The following is a 16,273-nucleotide window of genomic DNA, read 5'->3' as shown; positions in this document are numbered from 1 at the left end:
GGCCTCAGTGGTCCGGGACGGTTTTATTTTCACTCCAGCCACTGGCCCCCCTCCCATCCCCAGGCCCAGGCAGCCTGGCACTTTCTTTCTGTGGTGCCAGGAAGTGAGGCCAGCTGGCACCCTGTAGCCCTGTTCCAGTGTCCATTTCATCTGGGAGTCCCACAGGAAGACAGGCATCTGGAGCTGGGGTCTGAGCAGAGGGCGCAGGGGGCTCAGAGCCGAGCAGCAGCCACCAGAGGAGCAGTGCAGGAGGCTGCCCAGTGCGCGGGGTCAGGAGCAGTGAGAAGCTGGGGAGGGGGGCCCCTGTCATCAGATGTCCCAATGCATGGCCTGAGAGGAGGAGCACAGCCAGGGCCTCTGGCACCCACCCTTGTGCCATTCCATTCAACAGCTGCTTGCTGGGACCCAGCTATGTGCCTGGCCCTGTGCTGGGCCCTGGGAATGCAGAGACATAGGGCAAAGTTCCCAGAATGGCAAGAGCTTTCAGCTCCGCAAGGAAGGGATCCAAGTCTCTCTTGGGCACACCGATTCTTCCAAGTGTGGTGCCCGTCCAAGGTAGCACGTTCACAGTCAGTGAGCGAGTGGACATAAGCTCAGATGTTGCAGGACCCCAAACCCTCCTGGGAATCAGCATCGCCCAGCAGTGAGGGACACTGATCTTACCATCCCTGGAGGCTGCAGCTGAGGGGCTGCCTTGCACTGGGCTGGAGCTAGGGACCCTCTTTTGTCTCTAAGGTGCTGGGATTCTAAAGGCTTTAACCCACTCCTAGGCTCAGGGGCGCACACTAGGGAGTTTGGTTGAATTTTTCCCTGTGTGCCAACCATGACCTGTCATAACTGCCCCATCCAACAGGGGCGTGCCTTTGGTTCAGTCCACGTGATGGTGACCTGGAAGTGTGGGCCTCCCCTCCCTGTGCCCCTTCCTCCCGCCCCCATCCCATCTCATCCTCATCTCCATTCTCTCCGCCGGTTGCTGTTGGCCGCATGCTCCATCGCCATCTCCCACACCAGTGTCCAAGAGACGCAAGGCCCATCTGCGGCGCCTGGATCGCCGGTGGACCCTGGGCGGGATGGTCAACAGGCAGCACAGCCGAGGTGACTGCGGGAGCTGGCTTCTCCTCCCTCGCAGCGACCGCCTGTCTCTCGCTAACACTGCTCTTTCTTTCCGGGCTCTGCTCTCTGCCCTGTGGCCTCCTCATTCACCCAGATTCACGGGCCAGGCTTTTTTCTCAGCTACTGCAGCTGGTGTGGGGTGGGCCTGCTTGGGAACTGGGGTGGCACTGGGGGTGGCTCTGGCTTTTGTCAACATCCTGGGTATGAGGGTCATGGAACACAGTTGTGGGTTCCCTGAAAAGGTACAGGGGCTTGAGGAGGGGGACAAGGGGGTCTCGAGTCTTTAAGAAAGTCCACATTGGCCCTGGAAGCTGCAGATTAAAGGAGCTAAGCATGTCTAGCCCTGTTTGGGCCATCCCACTCCCCCAACCTTCATGGCCCCTGTCCTCTGAGAAAAGGCTCCCTCAGCCAAAGTTCTTCTATCAGTTGCTTGGAAACAAAGCAGAAAGAAGGACCGGCTCACATTCACGCTCCTCCCGCCAGCTCCACGGAAACTAGAAAGGGAGCAAAGCCAGACCCAGCCTGGTACCAGGGTGCAGCCCAACAGGCTCTGCTGAGGGTCAGGTCCAGCCAGGAGCAGTAACTGCTGGGCTTCAGGAGGGGCCTGATCCAGGGGAGTCCAGGGAGCCCCCCAGACCTGGCACATGGGCTGATCAGATGTTTGTGGGTTTAGAGCTTTCTCACCCAGGATCTTTCTAGCATCCAGGAACTTGGGAGGTAAGGGAGTGGAACAAACCCCCAGGGCTGGGCCGCTGATCAAACCCCTAAACATCTGCAGACCTCCTGGGCCAGGGCTTGGCCAGCCCCACATGGAGCAGGGTGTGTGTGCTTCTCACAATGACAGCACAGAGAGGGGTATGTCAAAAACATTGGCCTTTCTGGAAGCAGGGACACCCAGTGTCCCCCACCCTCACAGCTTGGTTCTAAATGACCATAAGAGCATGTTTTGGTGTCTGCCCCAGGCCCAAGGCAGCAGGAAGCCTGGACAAGGTGGTTACAGCCTATGGCTGGCTGAGCGTCAGGCACAGAGCACTGGCCATGAGGAGTCCAGCTTGTCCTGAGGGCAGGGCCTGGGCCGGACCCAGTGAGCTGACACAGGGCTGGGGGCCAAGTTGTAGAAACAGCAAGAACAGGCCGGACATAGAGTGAAGGCCATGCTAAAGCTAGGACGTAGCTCAAGCCTTGGCGGCAAAAGAGAGTGGGACGTAGGTCTGGAAATGCGCAGCAGGGATGAAGGTTTGGCTCCAAACACCCTTGCACACTGAGCCCCAAACACGACCATCTCCACAACCCCACAGACATGCACAGCCCTCATGGCCACAGATATGACTGTACGCCCTGTCACATCCAGCCTCCCCGATACCCACATATCCACAGTCCCAGGCACACAGCCACTCACAGTACACGTACACAATTCCAGTTATGCAGCCGCGCGTACACCGTGCCATGTGTCTTCTGTTTATACAATCACAAATGCATCATACACAGTCACAAAACCATCACACACACACATATACACAACATACACACATACGCCACACGTACCTCCACAGCAACACGCACAAGGACACATACAGCTTCATACACGCAACGCCTTGCACCACATATAGCCCGGTCACAGGCATACAGTGATATGTGGAGACACAAATATGCAATGAAATGCCTAATTCTTGGTCACCCATACCTAAGCAAATATAAGCCCCCAGCTCTTGCTCTCTCTCTTTCTCTCTCTTAAATAAGAGACCTAAACAACATAATTTCCCAGCCTCAGCCTGATGGGCTAAGTTAAACCAGGCAGCCAAGAAAAACTTGCAGAGAGTTGGCTTGGAGACGCTTGCTGCAAACAGCAGAGCTGGTGGGGGAAGCAGGCTGCAGGTTGTGGAGGAGCTAGACAAGAGAAAAGCGGAGCTTCCCCACAGCCTCCGCTCCCCATTCCCTCAGCCAGCCAGGCCCTTGGAACCAAAAGGCCTCTCTCAGTGGGGCTGGGTAAGTCGTGGGGGCAGGAGGGGAGCGGGGAGACTGCTGACAGAGGGGAAAGTGTTGGGGAAGAGGAGGCTTCTGTGGTTTGGAAACTGCAGGGCATCCAGCCCCTGCCTCCAAAACCAAAGCAGGCCTGTCCCCCTCACCCACCCGGCTGACCGCCTGGCTAGCCCTCCCCAGGGCAGGCTGCCACCGTCTCCTGGTGGCGTGGTCAGAGTGCCCACGGCCCCAGTGCTTCCCAGAAGCCCTGAGGATCCCACTGGAGCTCACAGCCTCCCTTCCCTCAACCCCATTTCCAACGGGAAATCTCTTCCTGAGCCCCTGACCACCCTGAATCACACTGCTGCCCGCTGAGGGCCTTCTCTTGTCTGGCAGCCCCAGATGGGGTTTGTGGCCCAAGCAAGTCTCTCTCTCGGGACACCTGTGAGTTGGAAGGCCTGAGACCCACAAGGCCCATGTCCACATGGAAAGTCCATGCCTCTGCCATCTGAGCCAACTGGGTGGAAAGGAGCTGGGAAGACCTGGTCTGCCTGCCTCGCCCTGCCAGGGAAGAGGGCTCTGGGTTCTCATCCCTGCAACCTGGGCAGTGACCGGGGCAGGACGAGCCTCCCATCCAGGAGCTCTCACCAGCAGCACATGAACTCCTGGACATCTGTGGCTGCTGCAGCCCCAGAGTCCCCAAGAACCTTTTTCAGGAGCAGCTCAGCTTTACCAGCCAGCACTGATATCCCTGGTTCTGCTCCCACCCACAAGAGCTCAGGAGAAAGCCTGAGCTTACATGGCCCACGGGATTCTGTCTTCCACGCACCCCAGGAGGCTGTGAAGGCTGGGGTTGGGCCCTGGTGGCCCAGGAGGCTGAGCCCGCGTGATGGTCTAGACCCTGTTCTCTGCCATGAGGCAGAGCAGGGCGCCTCTGATCTTCCCATGAGAAGGGCTGTCATTTTTCCCTGCAAATGCAGCCTTGCCTAGGAAAACCTTAATGATGGCTTCCTGCTCGAACCACAGACTTTTAAAAATAGCCCAGCTGAACAAAGGCAAAATGTGGAGCCCAGGCCTCGCCTCATCCTAACCTCAGAATCCTGGATTCCTGAAGCCTGGCGCTGCCCCTCTGGCCGCTGCTGGGCCGGGATTTGCCATGCCTCACTGGAAAATGGAGCAGAACCAGGAGCAGGCAGGAGAGCGGAGAGAGTTGGACTGTGGGGCCCTGAACTTCTCAAAGGGCCGAGTCAGAATCTGGCTGGGCAGGGTTCTCAGGCCGCCTTGGCAGCAGTTCGAAGCATGGCTGGGTTGGAATCTGAAAGCCTCCAGGAGTAAGGCCCTCCCTGAGTCGATGCTGACCAAGTTCTGCAGCAGAGAAGGGCGTGCTGAAAAATCCTGCCGGCTCCCATGGGTCATCACCCTCCTTCTGCTTTTGGGCAGCCGTTTGAATTTGGCTAGTGGCCCATCTGTTCTGTCCTCACAGCCCAGCAGGGCAGCCACAACCACCCCCAAAGGGAGCTGCTATCTCAGCTCAGCACAGGGCTGCAGACAGGACCCCGATAATCCAGGGGAGAGTGGACAGATGGCCCTCCCACAACTGGGGGTTGGGGTGGCAGCTGCCTCCCACCCCCACGGCCACCAGTCCTAGGCAGGCTGCCTGTCAGTGTCCAGCCAAGGAGCCCAGGGGGTGGCTGTCACAGCTGGGAGCCAGGAGGGGCGGGTGTCCCAGAGACCAGAGGCCAGTAGTCTGCACCAGCATCCTGCTGTTTTGAGCTCACAGCGCTTCCCATCAGCACCCTTGCTCAGCCTTGCCTGGTCGTGATGCAGTCAACAGTCTCTCGCTGTCTGCCAGGCACTGTCTCAGCCCCTAGGGAGCACCCACACTAGAGAGGACAACATTGGCCCAGGGTGACCCTCCGGAAGGGCATGGCCAGACTGCCACTTCCTCCTCCTGTCTGAGCTCCTGTTCCCCCAGAGGAGGAGGTGGGGAGTGTTCCACCCCGAGCAGTCCTCTACGGAGTGTCTCAGCCAGGAGGCAGGGACTCTAGCCAGCCAGCTAGGAGCAGAGCCAGGGAGTACTCAGCTGTGGGGTCTACCTATCAGGGGCTTCCTGGGACAGGGAGAGCTGGACCCCAGCAGGCATGGAAGAAACACCCTCCTGGAAGCCTGATCAAGGACCCAAACGGGAGGCACCCAGGTCTCCTGCCAGGAGAGAGGCTGAGAAAAACCAGGGGAGGCACCGTGGTACCCCATTCTCCCAACACCTGTCCTCCCAAGCCTTCCTGAGAGTCTACAAGGCACTTCTTTCCCAGTGCCTAGGGAAGACCTTGGGCAAGACCCTGAAGTGACATCCTTGAAAATAGAGCAGGCTGCCCTCCAGAGGGGCTGGGCCTCGGCTGTGTGGTTGGCACAGCATGTTCTCCTGCAGAAGCCGGTTGGGCGCACTGGCCCAATAACGGCCCCAGGGGGCTACCTGATTGTGCTGTGCTTGGTGTTTCCATGCTCATTTGGCCGTGAACCCTTGTCTTAACAAAACACATAAAACTGCTCCCATAAGACTTGGGTTCCATGGACTCCTCTTGGGAGATGACATGACCAGCTGTTAATGGATGAACTGGGTGCTCAGGGAAGGCTTCACCAAGGTGTCCCTAAAGCGTCTGAAGGTCAGACAGAGGAAGGATGCAAGAGGTTGAGCTGGGGGCAGGGATACGAGAGTTCGTCTGGGACACAGATGGAATCGGCACATTTCGAGGGGAGGCAGTATGCCATGGGGCCTCAAGGCATGCAAGGACACCTCATGAGGAGCCAGCTTCTCCTAATCCTGCCCTCGGCCCAGCAAGCTTCTGCAGCCCCGTGGACTTCAAGGTCCCGGCTGCCATTATCAGGCTGGGAGAGCCGACTCCCCACTCCCAGGGCCTTGCCTGACAACCTGGGTCCTGGCTGGCTTTGGCACACACTGGGAGCAGCAGTGACCCCTGCTCCCATGGTCTCCCTGCTGCTACCTCTGGGGCCTGGTCCTTCCCTCCCCTGGAGAAGCCAGAGCCGACCTAGTGCACCTTCTTGGCAAGCAGCTGAACAAAGGCCAGGCCAGGGCAGGAGGAGGGGACAGGAAGCAGGACCTGCACCCTGACCTCAAATAATCTTGCTTTCTTGCTCCCACCCCCAGAGGAGAAGTATGTCACTGTGCAGCCTTACACTAGCCAAAGCAAGGACGAGATTGGCTTTGAGAAGGGCGTCACAGTGGAGGTGATCCGGAAGAATCTGGAAGGCTGGTGGTATATCAGGTAGGGAACCCTTACATGTATGAACGAGATGCTTCTCTCCCACCTGGGCCCTGGGCAGAGTGCAAAGTGGCCGCAGCCACCTGATGGCAGGTAGATACTGACAGCTTTGTGCCCCCGGCACAGGGCTGGGCTGCTGCACCTCTGCACAGCTGAACAGCTCAACCAGAGAGTGCTCATCTCGCAAATTTTCTCCTGGGACGCGTAAAGCAGAGCTTGAGTCACAGCCAGCGGGGCACAGAGGCCCCGGCTCAGCTTGCAGGCTGTGGTGCAATCCCTTCCCACGTATCTGCCAAGAGAGTTCAGCACATCTGAATTTGGTTTTGTGTGTCCGGCCTTGGCTGCCTGGCCTGCTCCACAGCTAGGGCTGCCTGGAGCACTGGCGTCCGCAGGCCTTGCTGAAGTCCCAGCAGGCAACCTCTGCTGCCCAGGCTCAGCACTCAGGGAGGTGGGCTGGGAGCGGGGGCGGGCGCGGGTGCAGATGCAGGCCTCTTGCAGCCATGTCCCTGGTGGATGGGGACTGGCTGTCCAATCTGCAGGGCTGGTTGCAATGGCTGGAGCAGAAGTCAGGCCTCGGCTCAGGCCATCAGAGGCTTCTTCCTTCTCTTGCCCCTTCCTCTCCCAGGCCTAATCACAGTTCTCAGCCTAGAATCCTATTGAATGGTGTGGGTAGGGAAGTGGGGTCTTTCCTGACTTTCTGGAAGCAAACAATCCCGTGGGTTTCACTCACCATTACCTAGCCAAGACCTGCCCTTCCAAGACCCCTGCTCTCAGGAAATGCTCCAGACTCGATCTCGGGAAGTGCTTTTGGTGTCCTTGGAACTGGCTCCACTGTGATGACTTTGCCCACCTTCTCTCTTCTCTGCCAGTTACCCAGCTGACAGGGATAGTCCTATATCCATGGGCTCTGGGGCCCCCAGACCCACTGTGGGCGGGACATGCATTCTAGGTGGTCTCCCACAGAGGATTGTGCAGTGGCACCAATGTGCCCCAGGCGATGCGAGTACTCATGGGACAGTTGCTGAGAACATGGCACAACATGATGGCATTAAAGGCTAGTCCATACTGAGGTCACTGGCCATGCGGAGATTGCACCTTAGTCTGACCTGATGGAACACGGCTCCATGGCATGCACCGCACCCCCCACCCCTACCCTGCCCCCACCCCACCCCACCCTGGAGCCCTAGTGCATATCAGTCAGGAGGGCTGATATGTCCCTTTCTGTCCCATTGGGCAGGATGGGACTGTGCATCTGGACGTGTGTTGTCCAAAGCCACTGCCCCTAGACTTTTATGTTCTCTGAGCAATGGAAACTAGAGCCAACCCAATAATCCCGCAGCCATGAGTCTGACATGGGAAAGTCAGGAAACATTCCGGCAGGCTGGTGGCCTAGCTCACTTGCCTGGAGCTTATCTACAAGGCTGCTTTATTATTATGTTTTAGTTTTCTAAAATGACCAACAGAGTCACTCTGAGCTGCTTCTAGTCCGCTCCTGTCCCCATGGCCTAGTCTTACAGCCAGCAGGAGCTCAGACAGAGAAAACCCAGCTGAAAAGATTCCACCTTAAAAAGGCTGCCAGACACCCCCTTAAATATGCCATTTCCCAACATTCCAGGCTCTACGTTGATCCTCATTTCCTGTCTTTCTTCTCCCCCCACCCCTACACACACACACACACACACACACACACACACACACACACACACTCTTGCACTCTCTCCATCATGCCCTTTCCAGCTTGCTTCCCGCTGGAGTCATTTCATTCTCCAGAGCTGGAAAGCAGATGTGAGCAGAGCTGGACCCAGACACACACAGCCACTCCTGATTCCCTCGCGTTTCTCCTCCTGGAATCTAATTTTACCCATATAGCACTGAAGGAACACAAATAGGAGCACTCGGGGCCCTAAGCAGGCCTGACCTTCACCTCCATGAGCCCCCTCTCGCCATAGCTCTACAGTGTCAATGTAGAAAAACTGTCAGTGAGGGCCAATGGGCTCATCTTTGTCTTTTCTCTGAGATGCAAGAGCACCAGGCTCTGGGCCAGATGCTGCTAAGCGCTCACTGTGTGACCCCCTTGCTTTTCTGAGCCGTAGTTGTTGGCTCACATGAAGATTAGGTATTTTTACTCATTGCTGCCATCCACTCTTAAAATTCTGTGCTTCTGTTTGCACCCATTGCATCAGGGAGCCAAGACAGGCCCCTGACTCCCACCCATGTGTTAACTCACATCTGCCTCCCAATCCCTGGGGAGGCGAGCTGGGCTCAGCCTGCCTGCATGTTTCTGTGACATGAACATAAGAAGCCACCTCCTACCTGAGCTTTCTCGCAAAACTTCAGCTTTCATATTCCTTTTCTCCCACCTAAAGAGTGCCCAAGAACAAGGTCAGATCAGGAAGACGGGGCGGGGGGAGTTTCAGACATCTGGTGTGGAGGAGCCATTCCAAAGAGCCAGATGTATCCCAGAGAGCAGACGGGGACATTGCAACCCAGACTTGGGGGCACTGGTCAGCGACTACTGGACCAGGAAGTGAAGTCCCCATGGGTTTGGGTGAAAACTCAACACCACGAGGAAAAAAGGAAAAGCTTGTTTTCAGAAGTCATCGAATCACCAGAAATTAAGTCAGCCCTATCATTTGCCTTTTGCCTTTGTTTATGAGCTTTTGGTTTTGTTTCCTTTTGTTTTGTTTTTGTTTTGCTTTGGTTTTAGTTTTATCTAGTCATGTGCTTTTGTCTTTTCACTTACGGTTTCTGCTTTTGGAGCCCCACATAGACTTTCTCAACCCCCAACATTATGTCAATCTTATATTTTTTTATTCTGCTATATGGTATAAAGCCAGTGTCTGTCTGTCTTATTTTTCCTAACTGGGTCATCAGTTTTCCCCAAATCACTTATTACATTTTTGGAGACAGAGTCTCACTCCGTCTCCCAGAGTGGAGTGCAGTGGCATGATCATAGCTCACTGTAGCTTCAAACTCCTGGGCTCAAGCAATCCTCCCACCTTAGCCTCCTGAGTACCTGGAAATACAGGTATGCGCCATCACACCCAGTTAATTTAAAAAAAAAAATTTTTTTTTGGTAGAGATGAGGTCTCGCTATGTAGCCCAGGCTGGCCTTAAGCAGTCCTCCTGCCTCAGCTTCCCAAAGTGCTGTAATTACAGGTGTGAGCCGCCTCGCCTAGCCCCAAATCACTTATTGAACAATGCATCCTTGTTCCACTACAGTAAGTTTAGCCTGGTTTGTGAACTTGGTCTGTGACAGTCTATAGAGGATCCACCTGCTCTCCCTGCAGTGGCATCACAGCTTTCCCATTCAGTCATCTGGCATGGAGGAGCCATTCCAACTAAGATGTTGGAGACATCTTAGGTGATCTCAACGTGTCTGTCCTTCTGGGTACACTTTTAGCAGCGACTCTATCTCTGCATCTTGCAGAAGAGACATAAACTGAGCTCCAGGGAAGGGACTTGTGCAAGGTACCATAGACTAGAACTCAGACTGCCTGACTCTCACCTTCTAGAGTCAATTCCCTCTCTAATACCTCCCCTTCCTACAGGCCATTTAACTCTACTTACCACATCCGCACCTTCTCATTTCTTATCTTTCCAATTATCCTCAACTGACTGGGAAGTAGCAGGCCATTATGAAATCCTCCTTTGGGCAACCCAAAAGTTGATAAATCTGATCCCAAGCTCCCACATTTGCCTGACTTTGCAGAGAGTGAGAGCCCACCCCAAGAGGGATCAGGCAAAGAAAAAGGAGCATGGTGGGTGGGGGCGGGGGGGGGGCAATGGGAATTGGTGTTCTGGGTGTCTTTTCCACCTACCCTCGGTGTCATTTCTCTCCAGAGTAGTGGGATTGCCAAGCCTTGCAGAACATGGTAGGGAAGGCTCCACTGGGCAAGGCCAGATGGATCCTAGGGCCTGGAAGTGGCGTGTGAGGTCAGAGTGCTCTAACAATAGCACATCCGCTCCTCCCCACAGATACCTGGGCAAAGAGGGCTGGGCGCCAGCATCCTACCTGAAGAAGGCCAAGGATGACCTCCCAACCCGGAAGAAGAACCTAGCCGGCCCAGTGGAGATCATCGGGAACATCATGGAGATCAGCAACCTACTGAACAAGAAGGCGTCTGGGGACAAAGAAACTCCACCAGCTGAAGGCGAGGGCCACGAGGCCCCCATCACCAAGAAGGAGATCAGCCTGCCCATCCTCTGCAATGCCTCCAATGGCAGCGCCGTGGGCGTTCCTGACAGGACTGTCTCCAGGCTGGCCCAGGGCTCTCCAGCTGTGGCCAGGATTGCCCCTCAGCGGGCCCAGATCAGTAAGAACTTCGCTGACCTCTAGGTCCTCACTGCAAATCTCCTTAGAGAATGGGCATGGGTGCATGAAAGCCAGGGGGGTGCATAGGACCCCCATGGCGTTTTCCTCCTGGGCTACAGACTGGCCTTTGACCCTCACTCTGTCAACTTGTGTCATGCTAATCACAGGAGTGGAGAAGACAGAGGAGTATGATGACTCAACTGCTCCCAGGTGCTCCACGGAAGCTAGATCACATGAGGATGTAGGTGGTAGCGTTCCCTCCTTCTCTAGTGGAGAGCCAGCAATGGTCACTCTGCAGATACATGCGTTCCAAGAGCAAGAAATGCTTTTTTTTCCTTATGGTAAAGGCTTTATAAATCAAGATAGATGATGTGTAGTTGACTTTTTTAAAAAATCAGAAAAACACATTTCCCTGGGCTATTGAATGTGGGTGCTATATGCAGGGCTGCCCTACAGAGCGACAGTCTGTAGAGAAACGTCTTTCTGGGCCTTAGCAGCTCCTTTCCTGTGACTTTCCACTGGTTACTGGAAACCTAAAAGACCTAGGAGCTAAGGCTTTACCACTCTGCACAGGCAGTTTCAACAGGGCATTATTCAAGAATCACCTTCATTTCTACAGGAGACTCTGGGCAGTCTGGCACCCTCCATCTCTGGCCCAACAATGCCTTTTGTTGAGGCTTAAAACTTCTGTGTTATAGGAGCCTAGCTTTTGTTTGTGTCCAGCCATTCTTAAAATCTGGAGGAAAGCTATTTCTTTAGTTTAGCCCCACTGGGTTAAGTTAGCTCTCGTGCCTGAAATCTTTTAGGGAACAGCTGGGAAACAGTTATTGGGCACCTCCTCTTGCCTGGCATTGTGCTAGCTTCTACGGATTTAATAGTAAGCAAAAAATAGACATGGTCTCTGCTTCTAACTTTGAAAATCTGATAAATCTATACACCCGTCACCCTGAAAAATGCCCATATAGCTGCACATTTTGAAAAGTGCACATAATTTTAGAGGGTTCATAGATCCCCTGGAAGCACAGCCAAGATAAAGGTCTATAGTTTCCCCTTGAAGAAGCCCAACTACAGTGCCCACAGTGACTTAGAGCGTCAAGCCTTCATGAAGGCTGAGCAAAAGCATGAACTTGAAGGATCAGGAGTTAGTTTCACCTAGGGAAGGCAGGTATGGGCACTGTTGCCCATCGTCTGACTGGGATTTCTGAAGCCATGTCTCTTCCTTTAGGCTCCCCGAACCTACGGACAAGACCTCCACCACGCAGAGAATCCAGCCTGGTATGCGTACTGACTTTCTTCTCCCTTTTCTGTGGATGCACTTATAGCCGCTCGATCAATTGGCTATCTTGCTGCAGAGCCTCTTGATCCAGGGGTTTTCCAGGGCCCTGCTGGGGCTTCTAGTTTTGTGGGGCTGGGGGCAGGGAGGGAAGCCTGCAGATCCCAGTCTTCCTGGGGGCCTGGCTGGACAGTTTATAATCGGAAACACACTGCACTCCAAAGCTAAATAAATCCATCCCAGCCACTGCATTGGCAGACATAAACATTTAGACTGCCCGGCAAAAGTGTCCAGCCAGGGCATTGCCAGGGGCTGGAAATGGGGCTGCTGTCCATACTAGCCTGGAAGCCTTTCAGCTTTCCTTGGTCAGGAATGCCCAGTGGAGGTGGTGGATGACAGAGTCTGGGAGGGCAGAGGGCAGATCAGTGAACGTCTTCCAGGGAGGAGTGTGAGTTGCAAGGACTGGCTCATGCCCTAGCTTCAAGAGGTTAACACTGCCAGGGTCCCTGGCTCATGTGGGTGGGGTTTCCTGGTGTCCAGACCCTCGGGCAGGCAGATAGGCATCAGGGGCCAGGGCTTGGGGTGCCTCCGATGCTGGTGGCAGGCCAAGAGCCCTGGAACAAAGAACTGTTAGTAGGCGCAGTGGGATGTAGTGGAAAGAGTGGGTCTTCAAGTGCCAGGCATGGATTCGGATTCCACTTCTGACACTTAGAGGCAGAGAGACTGCAGGTAAGCCACTTGCCGTCTACAAGCTTCAGTGCCCTTATTTATCAGATGGGATAGTACTAGCCATCTCTTAGGGCTGTTGCAAGGATGAAATGAGATGATGTATGTGGCGGGCTAGCACACGGGTTTCCATTTCCTATGTCAGCTCTTGCCGGCTTGGTAGTACTACCTGGTGCACTGGGTTAAGGAGGATTCTGAAGTCACATTTGGGCTCAGCACCAAGAGTTCCTGTGGTCAGTGATATCAGCCCTGGCTAGGGGGGATGGCACCAGTCTATGGAAGAGTGGGCCCTCCATAAAAATATGGTTTTTAAAGATTTCATCCCTGGAGATGAGACCTTCCTTGCCCTGGCCGTGGACCCCAGTGGAGTTTCTCTTTTTCCTCCTGAGTTCTCAGAGGAAACCCAGACACTGAATTCTCCCTCCCGACCATCTCTTCTAGCCACGGCTAATTATTTTCAGGCAGACTTGATTTTGGCAAGAATGGGGTAATTCCTTCCACACTTACCAAATGCGGGGATTGCTGAGGCAGGACTGCTGTTTCCAGTTAGGCCCAGCTGCATCCCACCTGGCCAGAGATGTGTTCTGGGCTGAGCCTGGGCTGTGTCTGCTCACATGCACGGCTGCACAGCCAGGCCCTGGGGCCGTGAAAGGTGGCAGATTCTCACTCAATCCCTCAAAACCAGCTTCCTCCCACACCTCACTCACTCTGACCCAGCTCAGTTTCAACTGGTGGGGTTAGGACATGCAGAGCCTTGAAGGATGAGGAAGGCTGGGAAGAAGAGGAGAAGTTCAGAAGGAGGGCTGAGCTCCAGCTTCTATTTATTGAGCTCTCCCTATGCCCCTCTTTGGGCCCAAAGTGATGTATGTTATTTCAGGGATCCTCTTCAGGATGCTGGCATTAGTTCCATTTTACAGATGAGAGAACTGAAGTTCAGAGAGACCAAGGGCTTTGCCCAGGGCCACACAGCTGGTAAATTGCTGTGATTGGAGTCCAGCCCCAAGGTTGAGGTCTTTCCAGGTCTTCCTGCTACACCAAGCTTCTTCCCGTCCCGTCATCCCTCCCACCTTTTTTTCTCAATTGCTTTATTTGAATCCCTTTGCATGAGGGAGGACATAAATAGCGGTGTACAAAGTATATTTTAGCAGAGTAGAGAGAAGACCATTGAAGCAAAAGTGTACAATCCACAAGGGCAAGGGGTTGTCCATTCAGTTTCCTAGTGAGTGCTCGGTGCCTTAGACCAGTGTCTGGCACCCAGTAGACGCACAACAAACAGTTGTTAAATGAATGGGGGAGGCTCACAAATCATGGGCCAAGGCCAGCTTCTAAATGTCCTTGAATGTCATGTTTAGATGCTGCTGTGCCAGTGTCTGAAAAGCATTGAGGATCTCCAGTGAGTTCTACCCTGCCCACAGAATATTGCGAGTTTTATTTAGTGCTTACCTGCCTATCTGGCCTTGTCATGATGACCAGCTAAAGACTTTGCTCACCCAACCGCACTGCCTCCTTACACACCCCCCCAGACTAGAGACCAGTTGTGCTCCATTGCCTTGCCTGTGCTGCCAGAAGTCCCACCTGCAGTCCTTGCCCCTAGACTCCAGAACAGTGGCTTTCCTTCCTCTCCCACTGGGCAGTGTGCAAGGGCTTTGTTAGAATGATTTCTCTGCTTTTTTTTTTTTTTTTTTTTTTTTCTGAGACAGTGTCTCACTCTGTCACTCAGGCTGGAGGGCAGTGGTCTGTTCATAGCTCACTGCAGCCTCGAACTCCTGGGCTCACCCTGTCTTCCCGCCTCAGCCTCCCCAAGTAGCTGCGACCACAGGTGCATAACACCATGTCCACCTAATTTGTGTGTGTGTGTGTGTGTGTGTGTGTGGTAGAAATGGGGTCTCACTGTTTGCCCAGGCTGATCTCAAACTCCTGGCCTCAAGCAGTGCTCCCACCTGGGCTTCCCAAAGCACTATGATTACAGGAGATTTCTTGCTTTTTAGTTCTCATTTTGAGATTCAGCTATTGAGGCATCTGAAAACTTGACCTCCAGAGAAGTAAGATTAGAAATTACTGTATTAATAATGAGCATTTTGTGCTGGGCACAGTGGCTTATGCCTGTAATCCTCAAGGAGGATTGCTTGAGCCCAGGAGTTTGAGAGCAGCCTAAGCAATATTGCAAAACCCTGTCTCTACTTCTTTTTTTTCTTTTCTTTTCTTTTCTTTTTTTATCAAATTCTTCCAGATCCTGAGAGAGCCTATCTCTACCAAAAAAAAGAAAAAAAATTAAAATTAACCAGGTGTGGTGGTGTGTGCCTGTAGTCCCAGCTACTGGGGAGGCTGAGGTGGGAGGATCACTTGAGCCCAGGAGACGCAGGCTGCAGTGAGCTCTGATTACTCCACTGCACTCTAGCCTGGGTCCCAAAGCAAGACACCTGTCTCAGAGTAATAATGATGATGATGACAATAACAATAGTAGTAATAGTAATGTGAGCATTTTGATAGCTCAGACAAGTCTCCCATGAATCCTGAGTATTATTAGAAAGCCTCATCAGAGCAGTCCCCTGGCGATATATACCCTGAGACTCCGGTGATAGATACGTACTCAGGCCAGCTGCTGTCCAGCTGGTGTAAACAGCCATCCGCACCCCCTGGGACTGAGTGGCGACCAACCCTTGGCCATGTTACTCTTCTGATTTGGGCGGGTTTTGCCCACTGTGTGTTCCTTAACCTTAGGGGTTCCAACTGCCAAAGCCACCAGAGCCCCCTTCTGTTGAGGTGGAGTACTACACCATTGCTGAATTCCAGTCGTGCATTTCTGATGGCATCAGCTTTCGAGGTGGACAGAAGGCAGAGGTAAGCCTCAGGCCATGAGGCTGAGGGTTTTACTCATCATGGTGGAAGACCTACTGCATTTCCCATTTTAGGCCTTGCTAGTAAGATTCCTGAAGGGCAGGCAGGAAAGGTACAGAAACGAGCCCCACAAAGATGAGCATCTGCCTGGCGCTGGCCAGTGCCACAGCCTGGACTAGATCCCAGCTCTCACGCTCCACCCTGAGCTCATAGGGCTTGTCTCACAGCAACATTTCCCAGAGCATGTGCAGGAGCTTGTGACAGGGGGCCTTGAAACAAAGGGCTTCTGTGGTCAAATGAGCTTGCAGGACGGTGGATTAAACAAAATCCAACCCATTTGTTGTTTTAAATGTTCCCAGAGCCTAGGATACAAGAATGTCACTGGGAGTGTCATCTACAAGGGGTCTAGAATAGGCAGCATTGCCCGTCCCACAAGCTTTCTCTCCCAGGACCGCCTCGGGGCCAGTATCCTGCAGTACCCACCATTAGGAAGTGTTGTTAGGAGGATGTGGACCAGGCAGGTAGACTGAGATACTGGGGACCTGGGCTCTGGCCAAGTCCACACCACATGACCCTTGGCCTTTGATGCAGTCACTTCTCCCATCTGCCACCCCCAACTTTAAGCATTTCTCTCTGCAAAATGGGGTGATAGATCCTGGGACGCTCCCCGCAGCCTGTCTTCCAGCATTCATGCCACTCTGTTTTGTGGCTGGGGCTTAGCATGGCATTCCCAGCAGCAGAGAAGAGCTGTAACTCAGTCAGTTCTCT

General features: G+C 53.9%; 1 protein-coding gene across 13 annotated transcripts in view; it reads left to right on the top strand.

Annotated features, from left to right (window-relative positions):
* The window catches only part of SH3PXD2A (SH3 and PX domains 2A), a 256,400-nt gene that overhangs the window by 229,170 nt on the left and 10,957 nt on the right, over positions 1 to 16,273 (top strand). For 7 of the 13 annotated variants that reach the window (XM_015148095.3, XM_077947461.1, XM_028826811.2 and 4 more), the window contains 5 exons: positions 1,012 to 1,095; positions 6,239 to 6,356; positions 10,332 to 10,669; positions 11,894 to 11,943; positions 15,389 to 15,508. In XM_015148095.3, the coding sequence (XP_015003581.1) occupies positions 1,012 to 1,095; positions 6,239 to 6,356; positions 10,332 to 10,669; positions 11,894 to 11,943; positions 15,389 to 15,508 (710 nt within the window). Of the gene's footprint in view, positions 1 to 1,011; positions 1,096 to 6,238; positions 6,357 to 10,331; positions 10,670 to 11,893; positions 11,950 to 15,388; positions 15,509 to 16,273 lie in introns of all 13 variants that reach the window. The other 6 variants (XM_015148097.3, XM_077947463.1, XM_077947459.1 and 3 more) reach the window with 2 other exon arrangements.

This window comes from Macaca mulatta, chromosome 9 (assembly GCF_049350105.2).
Source record: "Macaca mulatta isolate MMU2019108-1 chromosome 9, T2T-MMU8v2.0, whole genome shotgun sequence".
In the NCBI taxonomy this organism is placed as follows: Eukaryota; Metazoa; Chordata; class Mammalia; order Primates; family Cercopithecidae; genus Macaca; species Macaca mulatta.
The sequence above is the reverse complement of the archived record's forward strand: the minus strand, read 5'-3'. Positions and strand labels throughout refer to the sequence as shown.